The 20789-nt window shown below is 69.3% G+C and overlaps 1 protein-coding gene across 3 annotated transcripts; it reads right to left on the bottom strand.

The window, feature by feature from the left end:
* Positions 1–259: 259 nt before the first annotated feature.
* PRMT5 (protein arginine methyltransferase 5) lies at positions 260–20302 on the bottom strand. 3 transcript variants are annotated; one of them, XM_068921842.1, is made up of 17 exons: positions 20158–20302; positions 19886–20004; positions 18093–18178; positions 17873–18007; positions 16407–16519; positions 15388–15437; positions 14209–14372; positions 11713–11874; positions 10470–10547; positions 10312–10370; positions 9020–9142; positions 6882–7057; positions 5451–5560; positions 3175–3268; positions 2187–2303; positions 1593–1657; positions 260–454 (listed from the first exon to the last, which is right to left on the bottom strand). In XM_068921842.1, the coding sequence occupies exons 1-17, from the start codon at positions 20268–20270 to the stop codon at positions 302–304; spliced, it is 1917 nt and encodes a 638-aa protein (XP_068777943.1). In that variant the 5' UTR covers positions 20271–20302; the 3' UTR covers positions 260–301. The 3 variants fall into 3 exon arrangements, with proteins under 3 accessions (XP_068777943.1, XP_068777945.1, XP_068777944.1); XM_068921844.1 differs by having other exon boundaries at positions 20089–20210; XM_068921843.1 differs by lacking the exon at positions 2187–2303 and having other exon boundaries at positions 20158–20296.
* Positions 20303–20789: the final 487 nt, after the last annotated feature.

The raw sequence follows: 20789 nt of genomic DNA, 5'->3' as shown, positions 1-20789 counted from the left end.
GGGGGGGGTGTTGTTGCCACGGCAACGCGGCCTAGTCGCCGGCCGGGCCCAGCGCAGCCTGCGCTAAGATGGCCGCCCTCCTCCTCCCCCCTTACCCCCAACCCCGGCCTTCCCCAGCCGAGATGGCTCCCGCCGGCCCGAGGGGGTGCAGACATGTTGTGTGTGTGGGGGGGGGGGGAGACGGCCTCCCTCGCGCCAACGCCCCCCCGCCCACTCCCCCCCACCCCAAGTCCCCAAGATGGCCGCGGCGACGCCAAGGGTGGGTGCGAGAGCTTTATTGAGGGCGGGGAAGGGGCGAGAGTCAGAGGCCGATGGTGTAGGAGCGGCCGGTGGGGTTGTGCAGGGCCGAGCAGACGGGCGCCGTCACGGCCCACTCGTACCACACCTTCTTGGCGTTGGTGCAGCGCCAGAAGGCCACCGCCACCTCCTCGCCGGCCCGCACCGCCAGCGGCTGCTGCGGGGAGGGGGGAAACGGGCCGTGTCGGGCGGGCGACGGCCGCCCGACCGGCCGCCGAGGCCCCAAGATGGCCCCCCTCCCACCAAGCCCAAGATGGCCGCCTTCCCGTCAAGCCCAACATGGCCACCCTACTGCTAAGCCCAACATGGCCACCCTATCGCCAAGCCCAACATGGCCACTCTCCCGCCTGCTGAGGTCCCAAGATGGCCACCCTACCACCAAGCCCAACATGCCCACGCTCCTATCAAGCCCAACATGGCCACCCTACTGCTAGGCCCAACATGGCCACCCTACTGCTAAGCCCAACATGGCCACCCTATCGCCAAGCCCAACATGGCCACCCTCCCGCCTGCTGAGGCCCCAACATGGCCACCCTACCACCAAGCCCAACATGGCCACCCTCCCGCCTGCCAAGGTCCCAAGATGGCCACCCTACCACCAAGCCCAACATGCCCACGCTCCTATCAAGCCCAACATGGCCACCCTACTGCTAGGCCCAACATGGCCACCCTCCCGTCAAGCCCAACATGGCCACCGTACTGCTAAGCCGAACATGGCCACCCTCCCGTCAAGCCCAACATGCCCACCCTCCTGTCAAGCCCAACATGACCGCCCTACTGCCAAGCCCAACATGGCCACCCTACTGCTAAGACTAACATGGCCGCCCTCCCATCAAGCCCAATATGGCCACCCTACTGCTAAGCCCAACATGCCCACCCTCCAGCCAAGCCCAACACGGCCATCGTACTGCTAAGCCCAAGATGGCCACCCTCCCGTCAAACCCAAGATGGCCACCCTACCATCAAGCCCAACATGCCCACGCTCCTATCAAGCCCAACATGGCCACCCTACTGCCAAGCCCAACATGCCCACCCTACTGCCAAGCCCAACATGGCCACCCTACTGCTAAGCCCAACATGGCCGCCCTACTGCTAAGCCCAACATGCCCACCCTCCCTCTAAGGCCCGAAGATGGCCACTCTCCCTCCAAGGCCCCAAGATGGCCACCCTCCCGTCAAACCCAACATGGCCACCCTCCTGCCAAGCCCAAGATGGCTAACCTTCCTCCCAGGCCCCAAGATGGCCACCCCCGCCCCGAGCCCCCAAGATGGCCGCCCCCGGCGTCCGGGCGGTACCTTGATGGGGAAGAAGATGGGGAACCAGGAGAACATCCCCGGCGAGTGGGTCTCCGGGCGGATACCTGGGGGGGGGACATGACCTCTGACCCCGCTGCCCCCCATGACCCCTCCCCCTGACCCGCCCCCACCACCTCCCATTGGCTGCCTTCACCCCCCCCACCCCACCCATTAGCTCCTATTGACTCCCCCAGCCCCACCCCCCATGCCCCACCCACTGACCCCCCTAGTCCCAACCAATGGGCCTGCTGCCCCCCAAAGCCCCGCCCCTTCTGACCCCCACACCCAAGCCCCGCCCACTCAGGACCCCTCCACCACCCTCTGGCCCCACCCCCATCGGCTAGGCCCCACCCACATACCCCCACCCATTGGCCCACCCGGCTGACCCATAACCCCGCCCCATAGGCACAAGCCCCGCCCACTCAGTCCCCCCCACAAGCCCCGCCCCCTTCCCAACACCACAGATCCCCCCCCCCCGCCAGCTCCACCCCATGGTTTCCCCTGGGCCCGCGGCCCTGCCCCATGCTGGCCCTGCCCCCCATGCTGGCCCCGCCCCCCATGCTGGCCCCGCCCCCCGCTTGTCCCCGCCCCCACTGAGGGTGATGTCGCCGTAGAGGGTGGTCTCGAAGTAGCCGGCGAAGCCGTGCAACACCGTGTTCGTCTCCACGCGGAACGACAACCGCCGGTACCGGCTGTTGTCCTGGGCCGGGTCTGGGCGGGGCCACGTGGGGAGAAGGGCGGGAGGGGGGGCGTGGTCAGCTACGGCCCCGCCCATTCACCCCACCCGGTGACATCATCGCCAACACCCCCACCCCGAGCTCCCGGCCCGGCCTCTGCCTGGCGTTAAGGGCTGGCTGCTGGGGGGGCGGGGCCTGAGTGAAGCCACGCCCCCCATTCATAGAGCAGTGACATCACAAAGGGGCTCAGGGCACTGTCTCTAGCTGGGGGCGGGGCCTGGATGAAGCCACACCCCCATTCATAAAACAGTGATGTCACAAAGGGGCTCAGGGCACTGCTGTCTCTAGCTGGGGGTGGGGCCTGGGTGAAGCCACGCCCCCCATTCATAGAGCAGTGATGTCACAAAGGGGCTCAGGGCCCTGCTGTCCCCCAGCTGGGGCGGGGCCTGAGCAAAGCCACGCCCCCCCATAGAACAGTGATGTCACAAAGGGGCTCAGGGCACTGCTGTCTCTAGCTGGGGGCGGGGTCTGGGTGAAGCCACACCCCCATTCATAGAACAGTGATGTCACAAAGGGGCTCAGGGCCCTGCTGTCCCCCAGCTGGGGTGGGGCCTGAGCAAAGCCACGCCCCCCCATAGAACAGTGATGTCACAAAGGGGCTCAAGGCACTGCTGTCTATAGCTGGGGGCGGGGCCTGGGTGAAGCCACACCCCCATTCATAGAACAGTGATGTCACAAAGGAGGTGTGGCCACACAAGCCCCGCCCCCACAGCACGCAGCTGGGACCAGACAGGGAGGTACAGGCTGGTGTGGGAGGGAGGCCCCGCCCCCCCGTGGGCGTGTCCCCCGCAGCCCCACCTCTCCCCCCACAGTGGGCGTGGCAGCGGGAGGCCCCGCCCCCTCACCTGGGTTGGGGTGGCTGAAGGCGAAGCAGGGCTGGGGCGGGGCCAGCTGGTGGAAGTTGTGCAGCCGCACCACGTAGGGCATCTCGAACTGCGCCTGCCCCCCGGCCGCCCCACGCGTCAGGGCGGGGGGCGAGGGGGCCGCCCCGCGCCCCTCCGGCCTGCCCCACGCCCGCCCCCCCCCCCATAACCGCCCCACGGCCTCCCACCTGCCCCATAACCATCTCGTGGTCTCCAGCTTGGCCCATCACCACCTCATGGTCTCCTACCTGCCCCATAACCATCTCGTGGCCTTCCAGCCTGCCCCATCACCACCTCATGGTCTCCTACCTGCCCCATAACCATCTCGTGGTCTCCAGCCTGCCCCATAACCACCTCATGGTCTCCTACCTGCCCCATAACCACCTCGTGGCCTCCAGCTTGCTACATCACCACCTCATAGTCTCCTACCTGCCCCATAACCACCTCCTGGCCTTCCAGCCTGCCCCATAACCACCTCCTGGCCTTCCAGCCTGCCCCATAACCACCTCGTGGCCTTCCAGCCTGCCCCATCACCACCTCGTGGCCTTCCAGCCTGCCCCATCACCACCTCATGGCCTCCCACCTGCCCCATAACCACCTCGTGGCCTTCCAGCCTGCCCCATAACCACCTCGTGGTCTCCAGCTTGCTCCATCACCACCTCGTGGCCTCCTACCTGCCCCATAACCACCTCGTGGTCTCCAGCTTGCTCCATCACTACCTCATGGTCTCCTACCTGCCCCATAACCACCTCATGGCCTTCCAGCGTGGCCCATAACCACCCTACAGCCCCCAACCTGCCCCATAACCATCTCGTGGTCTCCAGCCTGCCCCATAACCACCTCATGGTCTCCTACCTGCCCCATAACCACCTCGTGGCCTCCAGCTTGCTCCATCACCACCTCATGGTCTCCTACCTGCCCCATAACCATCTCGTGGCCTTCCAGCCTGCCCCATAACCACCTCATGGTCTCCTACCTGCCCCTTAACCATCTCGTGGCCTTCCAGCCTGCCCCATCACCACCTCATGGTCTCCTACCTGCCCCATAACCATCTCGTGGTCTCCAGCCTGCCCCATAACCACCTCGTGGTCTCCTACCTGCCCCATAACCACCTCGTGGCCTCCAGCTTGCTCCATCACCACCTCATAGTCTCCTACTTGCCCCATAACCACCTCCTGGCCTTCCAGCCTGCCCCATAACCACCTCGTGGCCTCCTACCTGCCCCATAACCACCTCGTGGCCTCCTACCTGCCCCATCACCACCTCATGGCCTTCCAGCCTGCCCCATCACCACCTCATGGCCTCCCACCTGCCCTATAACCACCTCGTGGCCTTCCAGCCTGCCCCATAACCACCTCATGGCCTTCCAGCTTGCTCCATCACCACCTCGTGGCCTCCTACCTGCCCCATAACCACCTCATGGCCTTCCAGCCTGCCCCATAACCATCTCATGGCCTTCCAGCGTGGCCCATAACCACCTCATGGCCTTCCAGGCTGCCCCATAACCATCTCATGGTCTTCTACCTGCCCCATAACCACCTCATGGCCTTCCAGCGTGGCCCATAACCACCTCATGGCCTCCTACCTGCCCCATAACCATCTCATGGCCTTCCAGCGTGGCCCATAACCACCCTACAGCCCCCAACCTGCCCCATAACCATCTCGTGGTCTTCCCCCTACCCCATAACCACCTCGTGGTCTCCACCCTGCTCTGTAACTGCCCCACTGTCTCCAACCTGCCCCATAACCATCTCATGGCCTTCTAGCCTGCCCCATAACCACCCTACAGCCTCCAACTTGCCCTGTAACCATCTCATGGTCTCCAGGCTACCCCGTAACTACCCCATGGCCTCCCACCTGCCCCATAACCATCTCATGGTCTCCAGCCTGCCCCATAACTACCTCATGGTCTCCAACCTAACCCATAACTGCCCCACAGCCTCTGATCTGCCCCGTAACTGTCTCAAGGTCTCTAGCTTGCCCCATCACCAGCTCATGGCCTTCCACCTGCCCCATAACCATCTCATGGCCTCCAGCCTGCCCCACAACTGCCCCTCGATCTCCAGCCTGCCCCATAACCATCTCATGGTCTCCAGCCTGCCCATAACCAGCTCATGGTCTCCAGCCTGCCCCATGGTCTCCACCCTGCTCCATCACCACCCCACGGTCTCCAGCCTGCCCCACGGTCTGCGACCCGCCCCACCGCCGCCCCACGCTCCGCCCCGTGCCCCATTGCCCCCGGCCGGCCCCCCACGCACCTCGGGGTCGCGGTCGCGCTCCCGGCAGGCCCGCACCTCGTTGTAGAGCTTGGAGGAGGAGATGGGCGCCAGGAAGGACGTGTAGGTGCAGGGGATGCTCACGCCCCCGGCTGTGGGGCGGCGGCGTCAACCCCAGCCCCACGGCGCTGCCCCACGGCACCCTCAGCCTCTCCATCCCAGCCCCACGGACCCCTCCCAGCTCCTCCGGCCCAGCCCCACGGCCCCCAGCCTGGCCCCACAGCTCCCAGCTCCCCCAGCCTGGCCCCACGGCCCCATCCCAGCCCCACGGCCCCCAGCCTAGCCCCATAGCCCCCAATCCAGCCCCACGGCCCCCAACCCCAGCCCCATAACCCAGACCCCAGTCCCACGACCCCCATCCCAGCCCCATAGCCCCCAATCCAGCCCCACGGCCCCCAACCCCAGCCCCATAACCCAGACCCCAGTCCCACAACCCCCATCCCAGCCCCATAGCCCCCAATTCAGCCCCACAGCCCCCATCCCAGCCCCACGGCCCCCAACCCCAGCCCCATAACCCAGACCCCAGTCCCACGACCCCCATCCCAGCCCCATAGCCCCCACCCCAGCCCCATAGCCCCCAATCCAGCCCCATGACCCCCATCCCAACCCCATAGCCCTCAATCCAGCCCCGCAACCCCCAGCCCCAGCCCCACGACCCCCATCCCAGCCCCATAGCTCCCAATCCAGCCCCACGGCCCCCACCCCAGCCCCGCGACCCCCAACCCCAGCCCCACGACCCCCATCCCAGTCCCACGACCCCCATCCCGGCCCCACAGCCCCCAACCTGGCCCCACAGCCCCCAACCCAGCCCCGCAACCCCTACCCCCAGTCCCCCGGCCCCCAACTCCAGCCCCACAACCCCATCCCAGCTCCATAGCCCCCAACTCCAGCCCCACGGCCCCTAACCCGGCCCCACGGCCCCCAACCTCAGCCCCACGGCCCCCATCCCAGTCCCACGACTCCCATCCCGGCCCCACAGCCCCCAACCTGGCCCCCCAGCCCCCACCCCGGCCCCATGACCCCCAACCCAGCCCCGCGACCCCATCCCAGCTCCATAGCCCCCAACCCCAGCCCCACGGCCCCTAACCCGGCCCCACGGCCCCCAACCTCAGCCCCACGGCCCCCAGCCCCAGCCCCACAACCCCATCCCAGCTCCATAGCCCCCAACCCCAGCCCCGCGACCCCCAACCCCAGCCCCACAGGCCCCAACCCCAGCCCCATAGCCCCCAATCCAGCCCCCCGGCCCCTAACCCGGCCCCACAACCCCCACCCCCAGCCCCACAACCCCATCCCAGCTCCATAGCCCCCAACCCCAGCCCCGTAGCCCCCAACCTCAGCCCCACGGCCCCTAACCCGACCCCACAGCCCCCAACCTCAGCCCCCCGGCCCCCCACCCCAGCCCCCCGGCGCCACCTTTGAGGCAGGGCTGGGCGCCGTCCAGGCACTCGGGCGACAGCTCGTTGTCGCCGAAGGAGCCCAGCAGCTCGGAGACGAGCAGGTCGGCGCCCTCGGGCGCCCGCCACTCGCGCATGTCGCGCGGCACCACCGTCACCTGCCCGCCCCACTCCTCGTACTGCCAGCTCTCCAGCCTGGGGGGGGGACGGGGACAGGCGCACGGGGCGCTGGGTGCCACCGCCGCACCACCCGCCCGCCCGCCCGCCCGTCCCGCGGTCCCGGGGCTGCGGCGCGGTGCTGGCGGGTGTTGCAAGCTCCTATGGGGTGCTATGGGGTGCTGCAGGCTTCTATAGGGCGCTATGGGGTGCTGTAGCATGCTACGGGGTACTACGGGGTGCTGCAGGCTCCTACAGGGTGCTATGGGGTACTGCAGCATGCTTTGGGGTGCTACGGGGTGCTGCAGGCTCCTACAGGGTGCTATGGGGTACTGCAGCATGCTTTGGGGTGCTACGGGGTGCTGCAGGCTCCTACAGGGTGCTATGGGGTACTGCAGCATGCTATGGGGTGCTACGGGGTACTGCAGGCTCCTACAGGGTGCTATGGGGTGCTGCAGCATGCTATGGGGTGCTATTGGGGTGCTGCAGGATCCTACAGGGTGCTATGGGGTACTGCAGCATGCTATGGGGTGCTATTGGGGTGCTGCAGGGTCCTTACAGGGTGCTATGGGGTACTGCAGCATGCTATGGGGTGCTATTGGGGTGCTGCAGGATCCTTACAGGGTGCTATGGGGTACTGCAGCATGCTATGGGGTGCTATTGGGGTGCTGCAGGGTCCTTACAGGGTGCTATGGGGTACTGCAGCATGCTATGGGGTGCTATTGGGGTGCTGCAGGGTCCTACAGGGTGCTATGGGGTACTGCAGCATGCTATGGGGTGCTACGGGGTGCTGCAGGCTCCTACAGGGTGCTATGGGGTGCTGCAGCATGCTATGGGGTGCTACGGGGTGCTGCAGGCTCCTACAGGGTGCTATGGGGTGCTGCAGCATGCTATGGGGTGCTACGGGGTGCTGCAGGCTCCTACAGGGTGCTATGGGGTGCTGCAGCATGCTATGGGGTGCTACGGGGTGCTGCAGGCTCCTACAGGGTGCTATGGGGTACTGCAGCATGCTTTGGGGTGCTATTGGGGTGCTGCAGGGTCCTTACAGGGTGCTACGGGCTGTTATGGGGTGCTACTGGGGGCTGCAGGCTACTACGGGGTGCTATGGGGTGCTTCAGGCTTCTATAGGGTGCTATGGGGTGCTATGGGGTGCTGCAAGCTCCTACAGGGTGCTACGGGGTGCTGCAAGATGCTATGGGGTGCTATGGGGTGCTACAGGGTGCTGCAGGCTCCTACAGGGTGCTATGGGGCTGCTGTAGGCTGCTATGGGGTCCTACGGGGTGCTGCAGGATGCTACGGGGTGCTGCAGGGTCCTTACAGGGTGCTATGGGCTGCTATGGGGTGCTACTGGGTGTTGCAGGCTGCTATGGGGTGCTACTGGGTGCTGCAGGCTCCTACAGGATGCTATTGGGTGCTGCAGCATGCTATGGGGTGCTATGGGGTGCTGCAAACTCCTATGGAGTGCTATGGGGCACTAAGAGGTGCTGCACGCTGCTATGGGGCGCAATGCGGTGCTATGGGGTGCTACAGAGTGCTATGGGGCATGGTAGGATGCTACAGAGTGCTGCACGATGCTATAGAGTGCTACAGGGTGCTACAGGGTGCTACAGGGTGCTGCACACTGCTATGGGGCGCAATGGGGTGCTATGGGGCGCAATGGGGTGCTATGGGGCACGGCAGGATGCTGCAGGGTGCTATAGAGCGGTACGGGGTGCTACAGGGCGCTATGGGGCACTACGAGGTGCTACAGGGTGCTGAACGGTGCCACGGGGTGCTATGGGGTGCTACAGGGCGCTATGGGGCACAGCATGCCCACTGGCGTCCCGACGGCGCTGGGGCTCAGGGAGCCGCCGCGGGGCACGGGGAAGGGGGCGCTACGGGGTGCAGCAGGGCCACTGGCGTCACGACGGCGCGGGGGCTCAGCGGGGCGATCTGCGGGGCAGGTGGGGGGGGGGGAAAGGGGTCAGGGGGGAGGTTATGGGGCGCCGTGGGGCAACTCACGTGACGACGGCGTTGGGGTTCTTCTCCACGGCGTAGACGCGGACCCGCCGGGCCGCCTGCCGGGCCGCCCGCAGCGCCGCGTTCACCAGCGGCCCCCGCCCGGCCCCCAGCACCATCACCACCCTGGGGGGGCCGGGGGGGGGGGAAGTTAGGGGGCTGCCCCACGGCGGCGGCTGGGGCGGGGGGAATCCGGAGAGGGGAGGAGGGTTGTGGGGCGGCCCGGAAAGGTGGGGAGTTCCAGGTGGGGGTCGTAGAAGGGGGATTTGGGGCGTCCCGTAGGAAGCTGGGGGTTCTGGGGTGCCCCATAGCGCTCCGTGGGGCACCCCATAGGGCTCCAGGGGCCCCAGGGTGCCCCATAGGGCTCTGTGGGGCACCCCATAGCAGGCAAAGACCCCCCAGGGTGCCCCATAGCAGACAGGGACCCCAGGGTGCCCCACAGGGCTCCGTGGGGCACCCCATAGAAGACAGGGACCCCAGGGTGCCCCATAGCGCTCCGTGGGGCCCCCCATAGAAGACAAGGACCCCAGGGTGCCCCACAGAGCTGCAGGGACCCCCCCAGGGTGCCCCACAGGGCTCCGTGGGGCACCCCATAGAAGACAGGGACCCCAGGGTGCCCCATAGGTCTCCAGGGACCTCAGGGTGCCCCATAGCAGACAGGGACCCCAGGGTGCCCCATAGGGCTCCGTGGGGCACCCCATAGAAGACAGGGACCCCGAGGTGCCCCATAGGGCTCCGTGGGGCACCCCATAGAAAACAAGGACCTCAGGGTGCCCCATAGAGCTCTGGGGACCCCACATGCCCCACAGCAGACAAGAACCCTAGGGTGCCCCATAGGGCTCCAGGGACCCCGAGGTGCCCCATAGGGCTCCATGGGGCACCCTATAGAAGATGGGGATCCCAGGGTGCCCCATAGGGCTCCAGGGACCCCAGGGTGCCCCATAGAAGACAACAACCCTAGGGTGCCCTATAGGGCTCCGTGGGGCACCCCATAGGAGACAAGGACCCCAAGGTGCCCCATAGATCTACGTGGAACACCCCATAGAAGACAGGAACCCTGGGGTACCCTATAGGAACCCGGCTGCCGTGGGGCACCCCACAGGATACAGAGAGCCTAGGGTACCCCATAGGAACCTGGGTGCTGTGGGGCCCCCTATATGAAACAGGAACCCCGGGGTGCCCCATAGGGCTCCGTGGGGCGCCCCACAGCAGACAGGACCCCCGCGGTGCCCCACAGGGCTCCGGGCGCCGTGGGGCGCCCCACGGCAGCACCCGCGGGCGCTGGGGACACTCACTGCACGTTGGTGTCCTTCTCCTCCTCGGGGACGCGGTCCAGCAGGCACCTATAGATCGCCTGGGGGGGGGGGTGGATATGGGGGTCAGGGGGGTGGGGCCATGCCCAGGCCCCACCCCCCAGCTCCAGGCCCCGCCCCCAGCTCCAGGCCCCACCCACCTGCTGGTACTGGGAGTATTTGATTGGGTCTTTCTCGAACACCTCGTAGGTCTGCGACTCCAGGTTGTCCATCAGGGGCTGGGCAAGGGGGGGCGGGGTCAGAGAAGGCCACGCCCCTCTAGCCCCGCCCCACTCGGGTGGCCACGCCCCTCGGCATAGCCACGCCCCCCTCCTGACCCTTCCCTTTAGCTGTAACCTCCTGTAATGCTCTCTTTGGAGCCCGCCCCCCTCAATGAGGCCACGCCCCCTCGACCCTGGCCACGCCCATCGACCCTGGCCACGCCCCCAGGTCTCGGCCACGCCCCTTTCTCTTAGCTCCACCACCCATCATTGTACCTCTGCCCCAACCCACACCTGCACCCCATAATTACCCCGCCATACGCCACCTCACAGCCTGGCTCCGCCCCCCTCAGCCTCGACCACGCCCCCGGACCTTAGCCACGCCTCCGGGCGTTGGCCACGCCCCCTATTCATAGCTCCACCCCCATCCTTGCCGCAGTTCTATCCTACTGGACACCCCAAACCTGTAACTGGTCCTACAGCCTGGCTCCGCCCCCCAGGTCTTGGCCCCGCCCCTATGCTTTAGCCACGCCCACACGCTTTAGCCACGCCCCCTCTTCATAGCTCTTCCCCCATCCTTGCTGCAGCTCTGACCTAATGGACACCCGTACCCTATAGCTACCCCCCAGGCAGCGCTGCCCCTGCAGCCTGGCTCCACCCCCCCAGGGCTTAGCCACACCCCCAGGGATTGGCCACGCCCCCAGGCATTGGCCACGCCCCCTCTTCACAGCTCCACCCCCCATCCTTGCCGCAGTTCTGCCCTAACAGCCAGCCCCCTCCTAGCACTGCTGCCCCCTGCAGCCTGGCTCCGCCCCCTGGGGCTTAGCCACGCCCCTAGGCCTTAGTCACGCCCCCAGGCATTGGCCACGCCCCCTCTTCACAGCTCCACCCCCCCATCCTTGCCCCAGCTCTGCCCTAACAGCCAGCCCCCTCCTAGCACTGCTGCCCCCTGCAGCCTGGCTCCGCCCCCCGGGGCTTAGCCACGCCCCCAGGCCTTAGCCACGCCGCCAGGCCTTAGCCACGCCCCCAGGCCTTAGCCACGCCCCCTCTTCACAGCTCCAACCCCCCCGTCCTCGCCCCAGCTCTGCCCTAACAGCCAGCCCCCTCCTAGCACTGCTGCCCCCTGCAGCCCGGCCCCGCCCACCCCGCCTTGGCCCCGCCCCCGGGGCCCGGCCCCGCCCACCTGGAGGGGGGACTGCAGGTAGTCCTCGTAGCCGCGGGCGAAGAGCTCGTAGGCGGAGGGCGGGGGCCGGTTCTGGCTCAGGTACTCCAGGTACTGCAGGTAGGCGCCCAGGGGCTTGCCGCCGTGGTGGGGGGCGCCCCACACCACCACCTGCACCTCCAGCTGCGGGGGGGGGGGGGGGGGGAGAGCGGCCGGGGGTCAGGGGCTGCCCCACGGCGCCGGCGGGGACGGCCTGCGCGTGGGGTAGGGCACGGGGGATGGCCCATGGAGACCCCTGCCCCACGGCAGCGGGGCTACGGACGGCCTGCGTGTGGGGCAGGGCATGGGGGATGGCCCATGGAGACCCCTGCCCCACGGCAGTAGGGCTGGGGACAGCCTGGATGTGGGGCAGAGGGTGGGGGCTGCCCCATGGAGACCCCTGCCCCACGGCCGTCCCCCTGCCCTACAGCTGTGGCCAGGATGGTCTGGATGTGGAGCAGGGGCTGCCCCATGGAGACCCCTGCCCCATGGCACTGGGGCTGGGCATGGCCTGGATGTGGAGCAGGGCATGGGGGCTGCCCCATGCAGACCCCTGCCCCATGGCAGTGGGGCTGGGGACACCCTGGATGTGGGGCAGGGCATGGGGGCTGCCCCATGCAGACCCCTGCCCCATGGCAGTGGGGCTGGGGACAGCCTGGATGTGGGGCAGAGGGTGGTGGCTGCCCCATGGAGACCTCTGCCCCATGGCAGTGGGGCTGGGCATGGCCTGGATGTGGAGCAGGGCATGGCGACTGCCCCATGGAGACCTCTGCCCCATGGCAGTGGGGCTGGGGACAGCTTGGATGTGGGGCAGAGGGTAGGGGCTGCCCCATGGAGACCCCTGCCCCATGGCAGTGGGGCTGGGGACAGCCTGGATGTGGGGCAGGGCATGGGGGCTGCCCCATGCAGACCCCTGCCCCATGGCAGTAGAGCTGGGGACGACCTGCGTGTGGGGCAAGGCATGGGGGATAACCCATGGAGACCCCTGCCCCATGGCAGTGGGGCTGGGGACACCCTGGATGTGCAGCAGAGCGTGGGGGCTGCCCCATGCAGACCCCTGCCCCACGGCCGCCCCCCTGCCCCACAGCTGTGGCCGGGACGCCCTGGATGTGGGGCAGGGCATGGGGGCTGCCCCATGCAGACCCCTGCCCCATGGCAGTGGGGCTGGGGACAGCCTAGATGTGGGGCAGGGGGTGGGGGCTGCCCCATGGAGACCCCTGCCCCACGGCCGTCCCCCTGCCCCACAGCTGTGGCCGGGACGGTCTGGATGTGGGGCAGGGCAGGGTGGGGGCTGCCCCATGGAGACCCCTGCCCCACGGCCGCCCCCCTGCCCCACAGCTGTGGCCGGGACGCCCTGGATGTGGGGCAGGGGCTGCCCCATGGAGACCCCTGCCCCATGGCAGCGGGGCTGGGGACGGCCTGGATGTGGGGCAGGGCATGGGGGATGGCCCATGGAGACCCCTGCCCCCGGCGATCCTCTGCCCCATGGCAGTGGGGCTGGGGATGCCCTGGATGTGGGGCAGGGCATGGGGGATGCCCCATGGAGACCCCTGCCCCTGGCAATCCTCTGCCCCATGGCAGTGGGGCTGGGGACGGCCTGTGTGTAGGGCAGGGCATGGGGGATGCCCCATGGAGACCCCTGCCCCATGGCAGTAGGTCTGGGGACAGCCTGGATGTGGAGCAGGGCATGGGGGCTGCCCCATGGAGACCTCTGCCCCATGGCAGTGGGGCTGGGGACAGCCTGGATGTGGGGCAGAGGGTGGGGGCTGCCCCATGCAGACCCCTGCCCCATGGCAGTGGGGCTGGGGACACCCTGGATGTGGGGCAGAGGGTGGGGGCTGCCCCAGGGAGACCCCTGCCCCATGGCAGTGGGGCTGGGGACACCCTGGATGTGGGGTAGGGCATGGGGGCTGCCCCATGCAGACCCCTGCCCCATGGCAGTGGGGCTGGGGACACCCTGGATGTGGGGCAGAGGGTGGGGGCTGCCCCAGGGAGACCCCTACCCCATGGCAGTGGGGCTGGGGACGGCCTGGATGTGGGGCAGAGGGTGGGGGCTGCCCCAGGGAGACCCCTACCCCATGGCAGTGGGGCTGGGGACACCCTGGATGTGGGGCAGGGCATGGGGGCTGCCCCATGCAGACCCCTGTCCCATGGCAGTAGGTCTAGGGACAGCCTGGATGTGGGGCAGAGGGTGGGGGCTGCCCCATGCAGAGCTCTGCCCCATGGCAGTGGGGCTGGGGACACCCTGGATGTGGGGCAGAGGGTGGGGGCTGCCCCATGCAGAGCTCTGCCCCATGGCAGTGGGGCTGGGGACACCCTGGATGTGCGGCAGAGGGTGGGGGCTGCCCCAGGGAGACCCCTACCCCATGGCAGTGGGGCTGAGGACAGCCTGGATGTGGGGCAGGGGGTTCAGGGCTGCCCCACGGCGCCCCCACGGCGGACCCCCGCCCCCCCAGCCCCACGGCGGCCCCCCCCCACCTTGAGGAGGCGGAAGACGAGGCGCTGGTGCAGGCGGGACAGCACGGGGAAACCCTTCTTGTTGGTGAGGAAGATGGCGGTGGGCAAGATGGCCGCCTTCACCGGCTCCCCCAGCCACCGGTCGATGGCCGCCGCCGACGGCAGGTCCGCCCCCACCTCCAGGGCTGGGCCGGGACCGGGGGGCGGGGTCAGGGCTCTAGGCCCCGCCCACTGTGTCCTGTCCCCGCCCACTGCGTCCTGGCCCCGCCCACTGCATCCTGGCCCCGCCCCCAAGGGGCTTCCCCACCACCACCTTTCCCTCACAGCAGGTTCCCCCACCTCTGTGGCCATAAGCCCCGCCCCCAGGCCCTTGGCCACACCCCCAGGCCCTTGGCCACGCCCCCAGGCCCCGCCCCCTTGTTTCTACCACTTTCTCTCTCCTTCCTGGCACTGGCTCCGCCCCCCAGGCCTCTAGGCCCCGCCTCTGAGCACCCTTGGCCCTGCCCTGGCCCCGCCCACTGCACCCTGGCCCCGCCCCCAAGGGGCTTCCCCCCTACCTTTCCCTCACAGCAGGTTCCCCCACCTCTGTGGCCATAAGCCCCGCCCCCAGGCCCTTGGCCCCGCCCCCACTGTCACAGCCCCACCCCCTTGCTACACTGCCCCGCCCCCAGCATTCTGCTACTTCTCCCTCCTCCCTAGCACTGGCCCCACCCCCAGGCCTCTTGGCCACGCCCCCGATCCCCATGGCCCCGCCCACCAAGGGGCTCCCCCTTGCCTGCAGCCTTTCCCACCCCCCCCCGGCACAGGCCCCGCCCCCAGGTCCTTAGCCCCGCCCCCACTGCCCACAACCCCCTCCAGGGTTCTGCCACCCCCCAGGCCATTGGCCCCGCCCCCTGGGCCTCTTGGCCACGCCCACCTCACCCTGGCCCCACCCACTGAGGACACACCCACCCCCCCATCACTGCCAACTTCCCCTCCCTGCAGTCACATGGCCGCAGGCAGGGCCCTGGCCCCGCCCCCTGGCCCCTTAGCCCCACCCCCAGCCCCTTAGCCCCGCCCCCTGGCTGCCCTGGCTCCAGGGTTCTGCCACCACCCCCCTCCACCCCGGCACTGGCCCCGCCCCCCTTGGCTCCACCCTCTAGGTGCTGGCCCCGCCCCCAGCCCCTTGGCCCCGCCCCCTTGGCCCCGCCCCCCGCTCACCCACGCCCACGCGCTTGTTGTAGTCGCAGAGGGTGCGGAAGTTGTGCCACCTGCGGGGGGGGGGGACAGGTTCGGGGGGGCGCTGCTGCCCCACGGCCGCCCCCCCGAGGGCCCCAAACGCCCCCCCCCGGCCCCACAACCGCCCCCGACGCCCCCCCGAGGGCCCCAAACGCCCCCCCCCGGCCCCCCAACCGCCCCCGACGCCCCCCCCGAGGGCCCCAAACGCCCCCCCCGGCCCCACAACCGCCCCCGACGCCCCCCCGAGGGCCTCAAACGCCCCCCCAAGACCCTCTCAGACCCCCAATGACCCCCCCAGGGCCACCCCCCGCCCCCCAAGTGCCCCAAACACCCCCCCAAGACCCTCTCAGACCCCCAATGACCCCCCCAGGGCCACCCCCCGCCCCCCAAGTGCCCCAAACACCCCCCCAAGACCCTCTCAGACCCCCAGTGACCCCCCCCAGCACCACCCCCAGCCCCCCAAATACCGCCCAAGACCATCTCAGACCCCCAGTGACCCCCCCCAGGGCCACCCCCCGCCCCCCAAATACCCCCCCAAGACCATCTCAGACCCCCAGTGACCCCCCCAGGGCCACCCCCCGCCCCCCAAATACCCCAAGACCCTCTCAGACCCCCAATGACCCCCCCAGGGCCACCCCCAGCCCCCCAAATACCCCCCCAAGACCCTCTCAGACCCCCAATGACCCCCTGCACCACCCCCAGCCCCCCAAACACCCCCCCAATACCAGCCCCAGCCCCCCAATGACCCCCCCAGGGCCACCCCCAGCCCCCCAAGTGCCCCAAACACCCCCCAGGACCATCTCAGACCCCCAATGACCCCCCCAGCACCACCCCCTGCCCCCCAAATACTCCCCCAAGACCATCTCAGACCCCCAATGACCCCCCCAGCACCACCCCCAGCCCCCCAAGTGCCCCAAACACCCCCCCAGGACCATCTCAGCCCCCCAATGACCCCCCGCAGGCCCCCAAGCGCCCCGTAGCCCCCCCCCCGCGCCCCTCACCAGAGCCAGGTCCGCTCCTCGGCGGCCCCCTCGGGCCCCCCCTCGAGCGCCTCGTTGCCGATCACGTCGTCCCGCGCGTCCTCGGGCGCCAGCAGCGGCACCCGCACCCAGAACTGGGCGCCCCGCCGTCACCGCCCGCCCCCAAACCGCCCCCGAGCCCCTTCCCAGCGGCTCCTAGGGTGCCCCAGGCCCCTCCCAGCACTACCAAGCACCCCCCCAGCGGCTCCCAGTGCCCCCAAGCACCCTCCCAGTGCCCCCCCAGTGGCTCCCAGTGCCCCCAAGCCCCTTCCCAATAGCTCCTGGGGTGCCCCAGTCCCCTCCCAGTATTCCCAAGCACCCTCCCAGTGCCCCCCCAGTGGCTCCCAGTGCCCCCAAGCCCCTTCCCAATAGCTCCTGGGGTGCCCCAGGCCCCTCCCAGTGCCCCCAAGCACCCTCCCAGTGCCCCCCCCAGTGGCTCCCAGTACCCCCAAGCCTCTTCCCAGCGGCTCCTAGGGTGCCCCAGGCCCCTCCCAGCACTCCCAAGCACCCTCCCAGTGGTTCCCAGTGCCCCCAAGCCCCTTCCCAGTGGCTCCTAGGGTGCCCCAGGCCCCTCCCAGCACTCCCAAGCACCCTCCCAATGGCTCCCAGTGCCCCCGAGCACCCTCCCAGTGCCCCCCCAGTGGCTCCCAGTACCCCCAAGCCCCTTCCCAATAGCTCCTGGGGTGCCCCAGTCCCCTCCCAGTATTCCCAAGCACCCTCCCAGTGCCCCCCCAGTGGCTCCCAGTACCCCCAAGCCCCTTCCCAATAGCTCCTGGGGTGCCCCAGGCCCCTCCCAGTGCCCCCGAGCACCCTCCCAGTGCCCCCCCAGTGGCTCCCAGTACCCCCAAGCCTCTTCCCAGCGGCTCCTAGGGTGCCCCAGGCCCCTCCCAGCACTCCCAAGCACCCTCCCAGTGGTTCCCAGTGCCCCCAAGCCCCTTCCCAGTGGCTCCTAGGGTGCCCCAGGCCCCTCCCAGTACTCCCAAGCACACTCCCAGCGGCTCCCAGTGCCCCCGAGCACCCTCCCAGTGCCCCCCCAGTGGCTCCCAGTACCCCCAAGCCCCTTCCCAGCGGCTCCTAGGGTGCCCCAGGCCCCTCCCAGCGCTCCCAAGCACCCTCCCAGCGGCTCCCAGTGCCCCCAAGCACCCTCCCAATGGCTCCCAGTACCCCCAAGCCCCCTCCCAGCACCCCCTAAGTGCCCTCCCAGCAGCTTCCAGCACCCCCAAGTGCCCTCCCAGTGGCCCCAAGCATCCTCCCAGTAGCTCCCAGCGCCCCCAAGCACCCTCCCAGCGCCCCCAAGCACCCTCCCAGTGGCTCCCAGTGCCCCCAAGCACCCTCCCAGCGCCCCCAAGCACCCTCCCAGTGGCTCCCAGCGCCCCCAAGCACCCTCCCAGCGGCTCCCAGCGCCCCCAAGCACCCTCCCAGCGGCTCCCAGCGCCCTCCCAGCTCACCATGGCGCTGTGGTGGCCGGTGTGGAGGTGGGCGCAGAGCACCCGGGCCAGGTTGGGGTTGTCGGCCTGCGTCAGGGGCACCAGGAAAGCGGGGAGCCCCAAGTACGCCCCGAAATTCAGCTCCTGCAGCATGGCCTGGGGCCGGGGCCGGCCGTCAGCGGGGCCGGGGGTGGAGGTGGCACCCCGAATCCGTCCCCCGTCCCCCGCTCCCGGCACTCACGGCCTCCGAGTTCCTGCGCACGTGCTCCAGCGGCGAGTCGGGCCGGATCCAGGGCGAGAGCTTGCCCACGATGAGGGTGTTCCAGTCTGGATGGCGATGGTGGTGGTGGTGGGGGGGGGAATCAGTGTTATGGGGGGGGCCCACAGCACCCTGGGGGTCCCCAGGGTGCCCCACGGTGCTGTAGGAGGACCCCGGGGTGGTTTAGCGCAGTATGGGAGGGATCCCTGGGCTGCCCCACGGCGCTATGGGGGAGGTCTAGGGGTGCTTCAAGATCTTCTAGGGGTCACTGGAGCACCCCACAACACTATGGGAAGGTCTGGGGGGGGCCTCAAGGCCCTTTGGGGGTCCCTGGGGTGCCTCACAGCACTATGGGGGGTGTCTAGGAGTGCCCCACAGTGCTATATGGGGGTCCAGGGGTGCCTCAAGGCCTTCTAGGGGTCCCTGGGGCACCCCACAGCACTATGGGGTTCAGCCTCAAGACCCTCTGGGGGTCCATGGGGTGCCCCACAGTGCTATGGGGGGGTCTACAGGTGCCTCAAGACCCTCTGGGGGCCCATGGGGTGCCCCACAGCGCTATGGGGGGGGTCTAGAGGTGCCTCAAGGCCCTTTGCGGGTCCCTGGGGCACCCCACAGCACTATGGGAAGGTTGGGGGGGGCTCTCAAGGCCCTCTGGGGGTCCCTGAGGCACCCCAGGGTGGCACACGAGGGGGTCTAGGGGTGCCTCAAGACCCTCTGGGGTCCCTGGGGTACCCCAGAGTGCTGTGGGGGGGTCTAGAGGTGCCTCAAGACCCTCTGGGGGTCCCTGGGGCACCCCACAGCACTATGGGGGGGTCCCTAGGGTGCCTCAAGACCCTCTGGGGGTCTCTGGGGTGCCCCACAGTGCTATGGGGGGGATCTAGAAGCCCCCCACAACCCTCTGGGGGTCCCTGGAGCACCCCACAGCACTATGAAGGGTCTAGGGGTGCCTCAAGACCCTCTGGGGGTCCCTGGGGTGCCCCACAGCGCTATGAGGGGGATCTAGAAGCCCCCCACAACCCTCTGGGGGTCCCTGGAGCACCCCACAGCACTATGAAAGGTCTAGGGGTGCCTCAAGACCCTCTGGGGGTCCCTGGGGTGCCCCACAGCACTATGGGGGGGTCTAGAAGCACCCCACAACCCTCTGGGGGTCCCTGGGGTGCCCCACAGCACTATGGGGGGGGTCTAGAGACCCCCTACAGCCCTCTGGGGGTCCCTGGAGCACCCCACAGCACTATGAAGGGTCTAGGGGTGCCTCAAGACCCTCTGGGGGTCCCTGGGGTGCCCCACAGCGCTATGGGGGGGTCTAGAAGCCCCCCACAACCCTCTGGGGGTCCCTGGGGCACCCCACAGCACTATGGGGGGGGTCCAGAGACCCCCCCCAACCCTCTGGGGGTCCCTGGAGCACCCCACAGCACTATGGGGGGGTCCCTAGGGTGCCTCAAGACCCTCTGGGGGTCCCTGGGGTGCCCCACAGCGCTATGAGGGGGATCTAGAAGCCCCCCACAACCCTCTGGGGGTCCCTGGAGCACCCCACAGCACTATGAAGGGTCTAGGGGTGCCTCAAGACCCTCTGGGGGTCCCTGGGGTGCCCCACAGCACTATGGGGGGGTCCAGAGACCCCCTACAGCCCCCTGGGGGTCCCTAGAGCACCCCACAGCACTATGAGAGGTCCAGGGGTGCCTCAAGACCCTCTGGGGGTCCCTGGGGTGCCCCACAGCGCTATGGGGAGGGGTCTAGAGGCCCCCCACGGGGGGGGGGGGCAGGGGGCGCCTCACCGCGGCCGGAGAGCAGCAGGTCGGAGCGGGTCTGGGGTCCCGGGCGGGAGCGGGCCGGCTCCAGGGTGAACTCCCGCCGGTAGCGGGGGTGGAAAACCGGCATGCACAGGAAGTCGAACCTGCGGGTCAAAGGTCAAAGGTCAGCGAGGAGGGGGGTCAAAGGTCAGCGAGGAGGGGGTCAAAGGTCAGGCGGCGCGGCCTACCTCCACGTGCTTCCTCTCTCCCACACGCCCCCCCCCCCTAAAATGGCGGAGGGGAAGGGTCGCACTCACCCCTGCCGGGCTACGGCCCCCAGGGCGCCGGCCACCTCCGGCACGCAGCCCAGGTCGCGGCCGCTGGACACGCGAGCCGTCCCGGCCGCCCCCGGCCCGGCCGCCGCCGCCATCGCTGCCGCCCGTCCTCCTCCTCCTCCTCCCGCGCGCCTCCAGCCAATCGCCGCGCGCCGCCCGCCCGCGCCTCGGCCAATCGCCGCGCGCCGCCGCGGCTCGGACCCGCCCCCCTTCCCGCCTCGCTGCCGCCTGTCAATCGCCGCCGGGGGGGGGGGCTCGGCCAATCGCCGCGCGCCGCCGCGGTTCGGACCCGCCCCCCCTTCCCGCCTCGCTGCCGCCTGTCAATCGCCGCCGGGGGCTCGGCCAATCGCCGCGCGCCGCCGCGGTTCGGACCCGCCCCCCCTTCCCGCCTCGCTGCCGCCTGTCAATCGCTCCGCCCCCGCCGTTCTCCTCCCGCCTCTGCGGCTCAGTCCCGCCCTCTTGGTCCCCGCCGGCCAATCGCCGCGCGCCTCTGCTCCTCGGACCCGCCTCTCGCTGGCCCTCGTCAATCGCCGCGCGCCTGCCAATCGCCGCGCGCCGCCCGCCCGCGCCTCGGCCAATCGCCGCGGTTCGGACCCGCCCCCTTCCACCTCTCT

Source organism: Struthio camelus, chromosome 29, assembly GCF_040807025.1.
Source record: "Struthio camelus isolate bStrCam1 chromosome 29, bStrCam1.hap1, whole genome shotgun sequence".
Lineage (NCBI taxonomy): Eukaryota > Metazoa > Chordata > Aves > Struthioniformes > Struthionidae > Struthio > Struthio camelus.
This window is presented reverse-complemented; position numbering and strand designations above follow the sequence as displayed.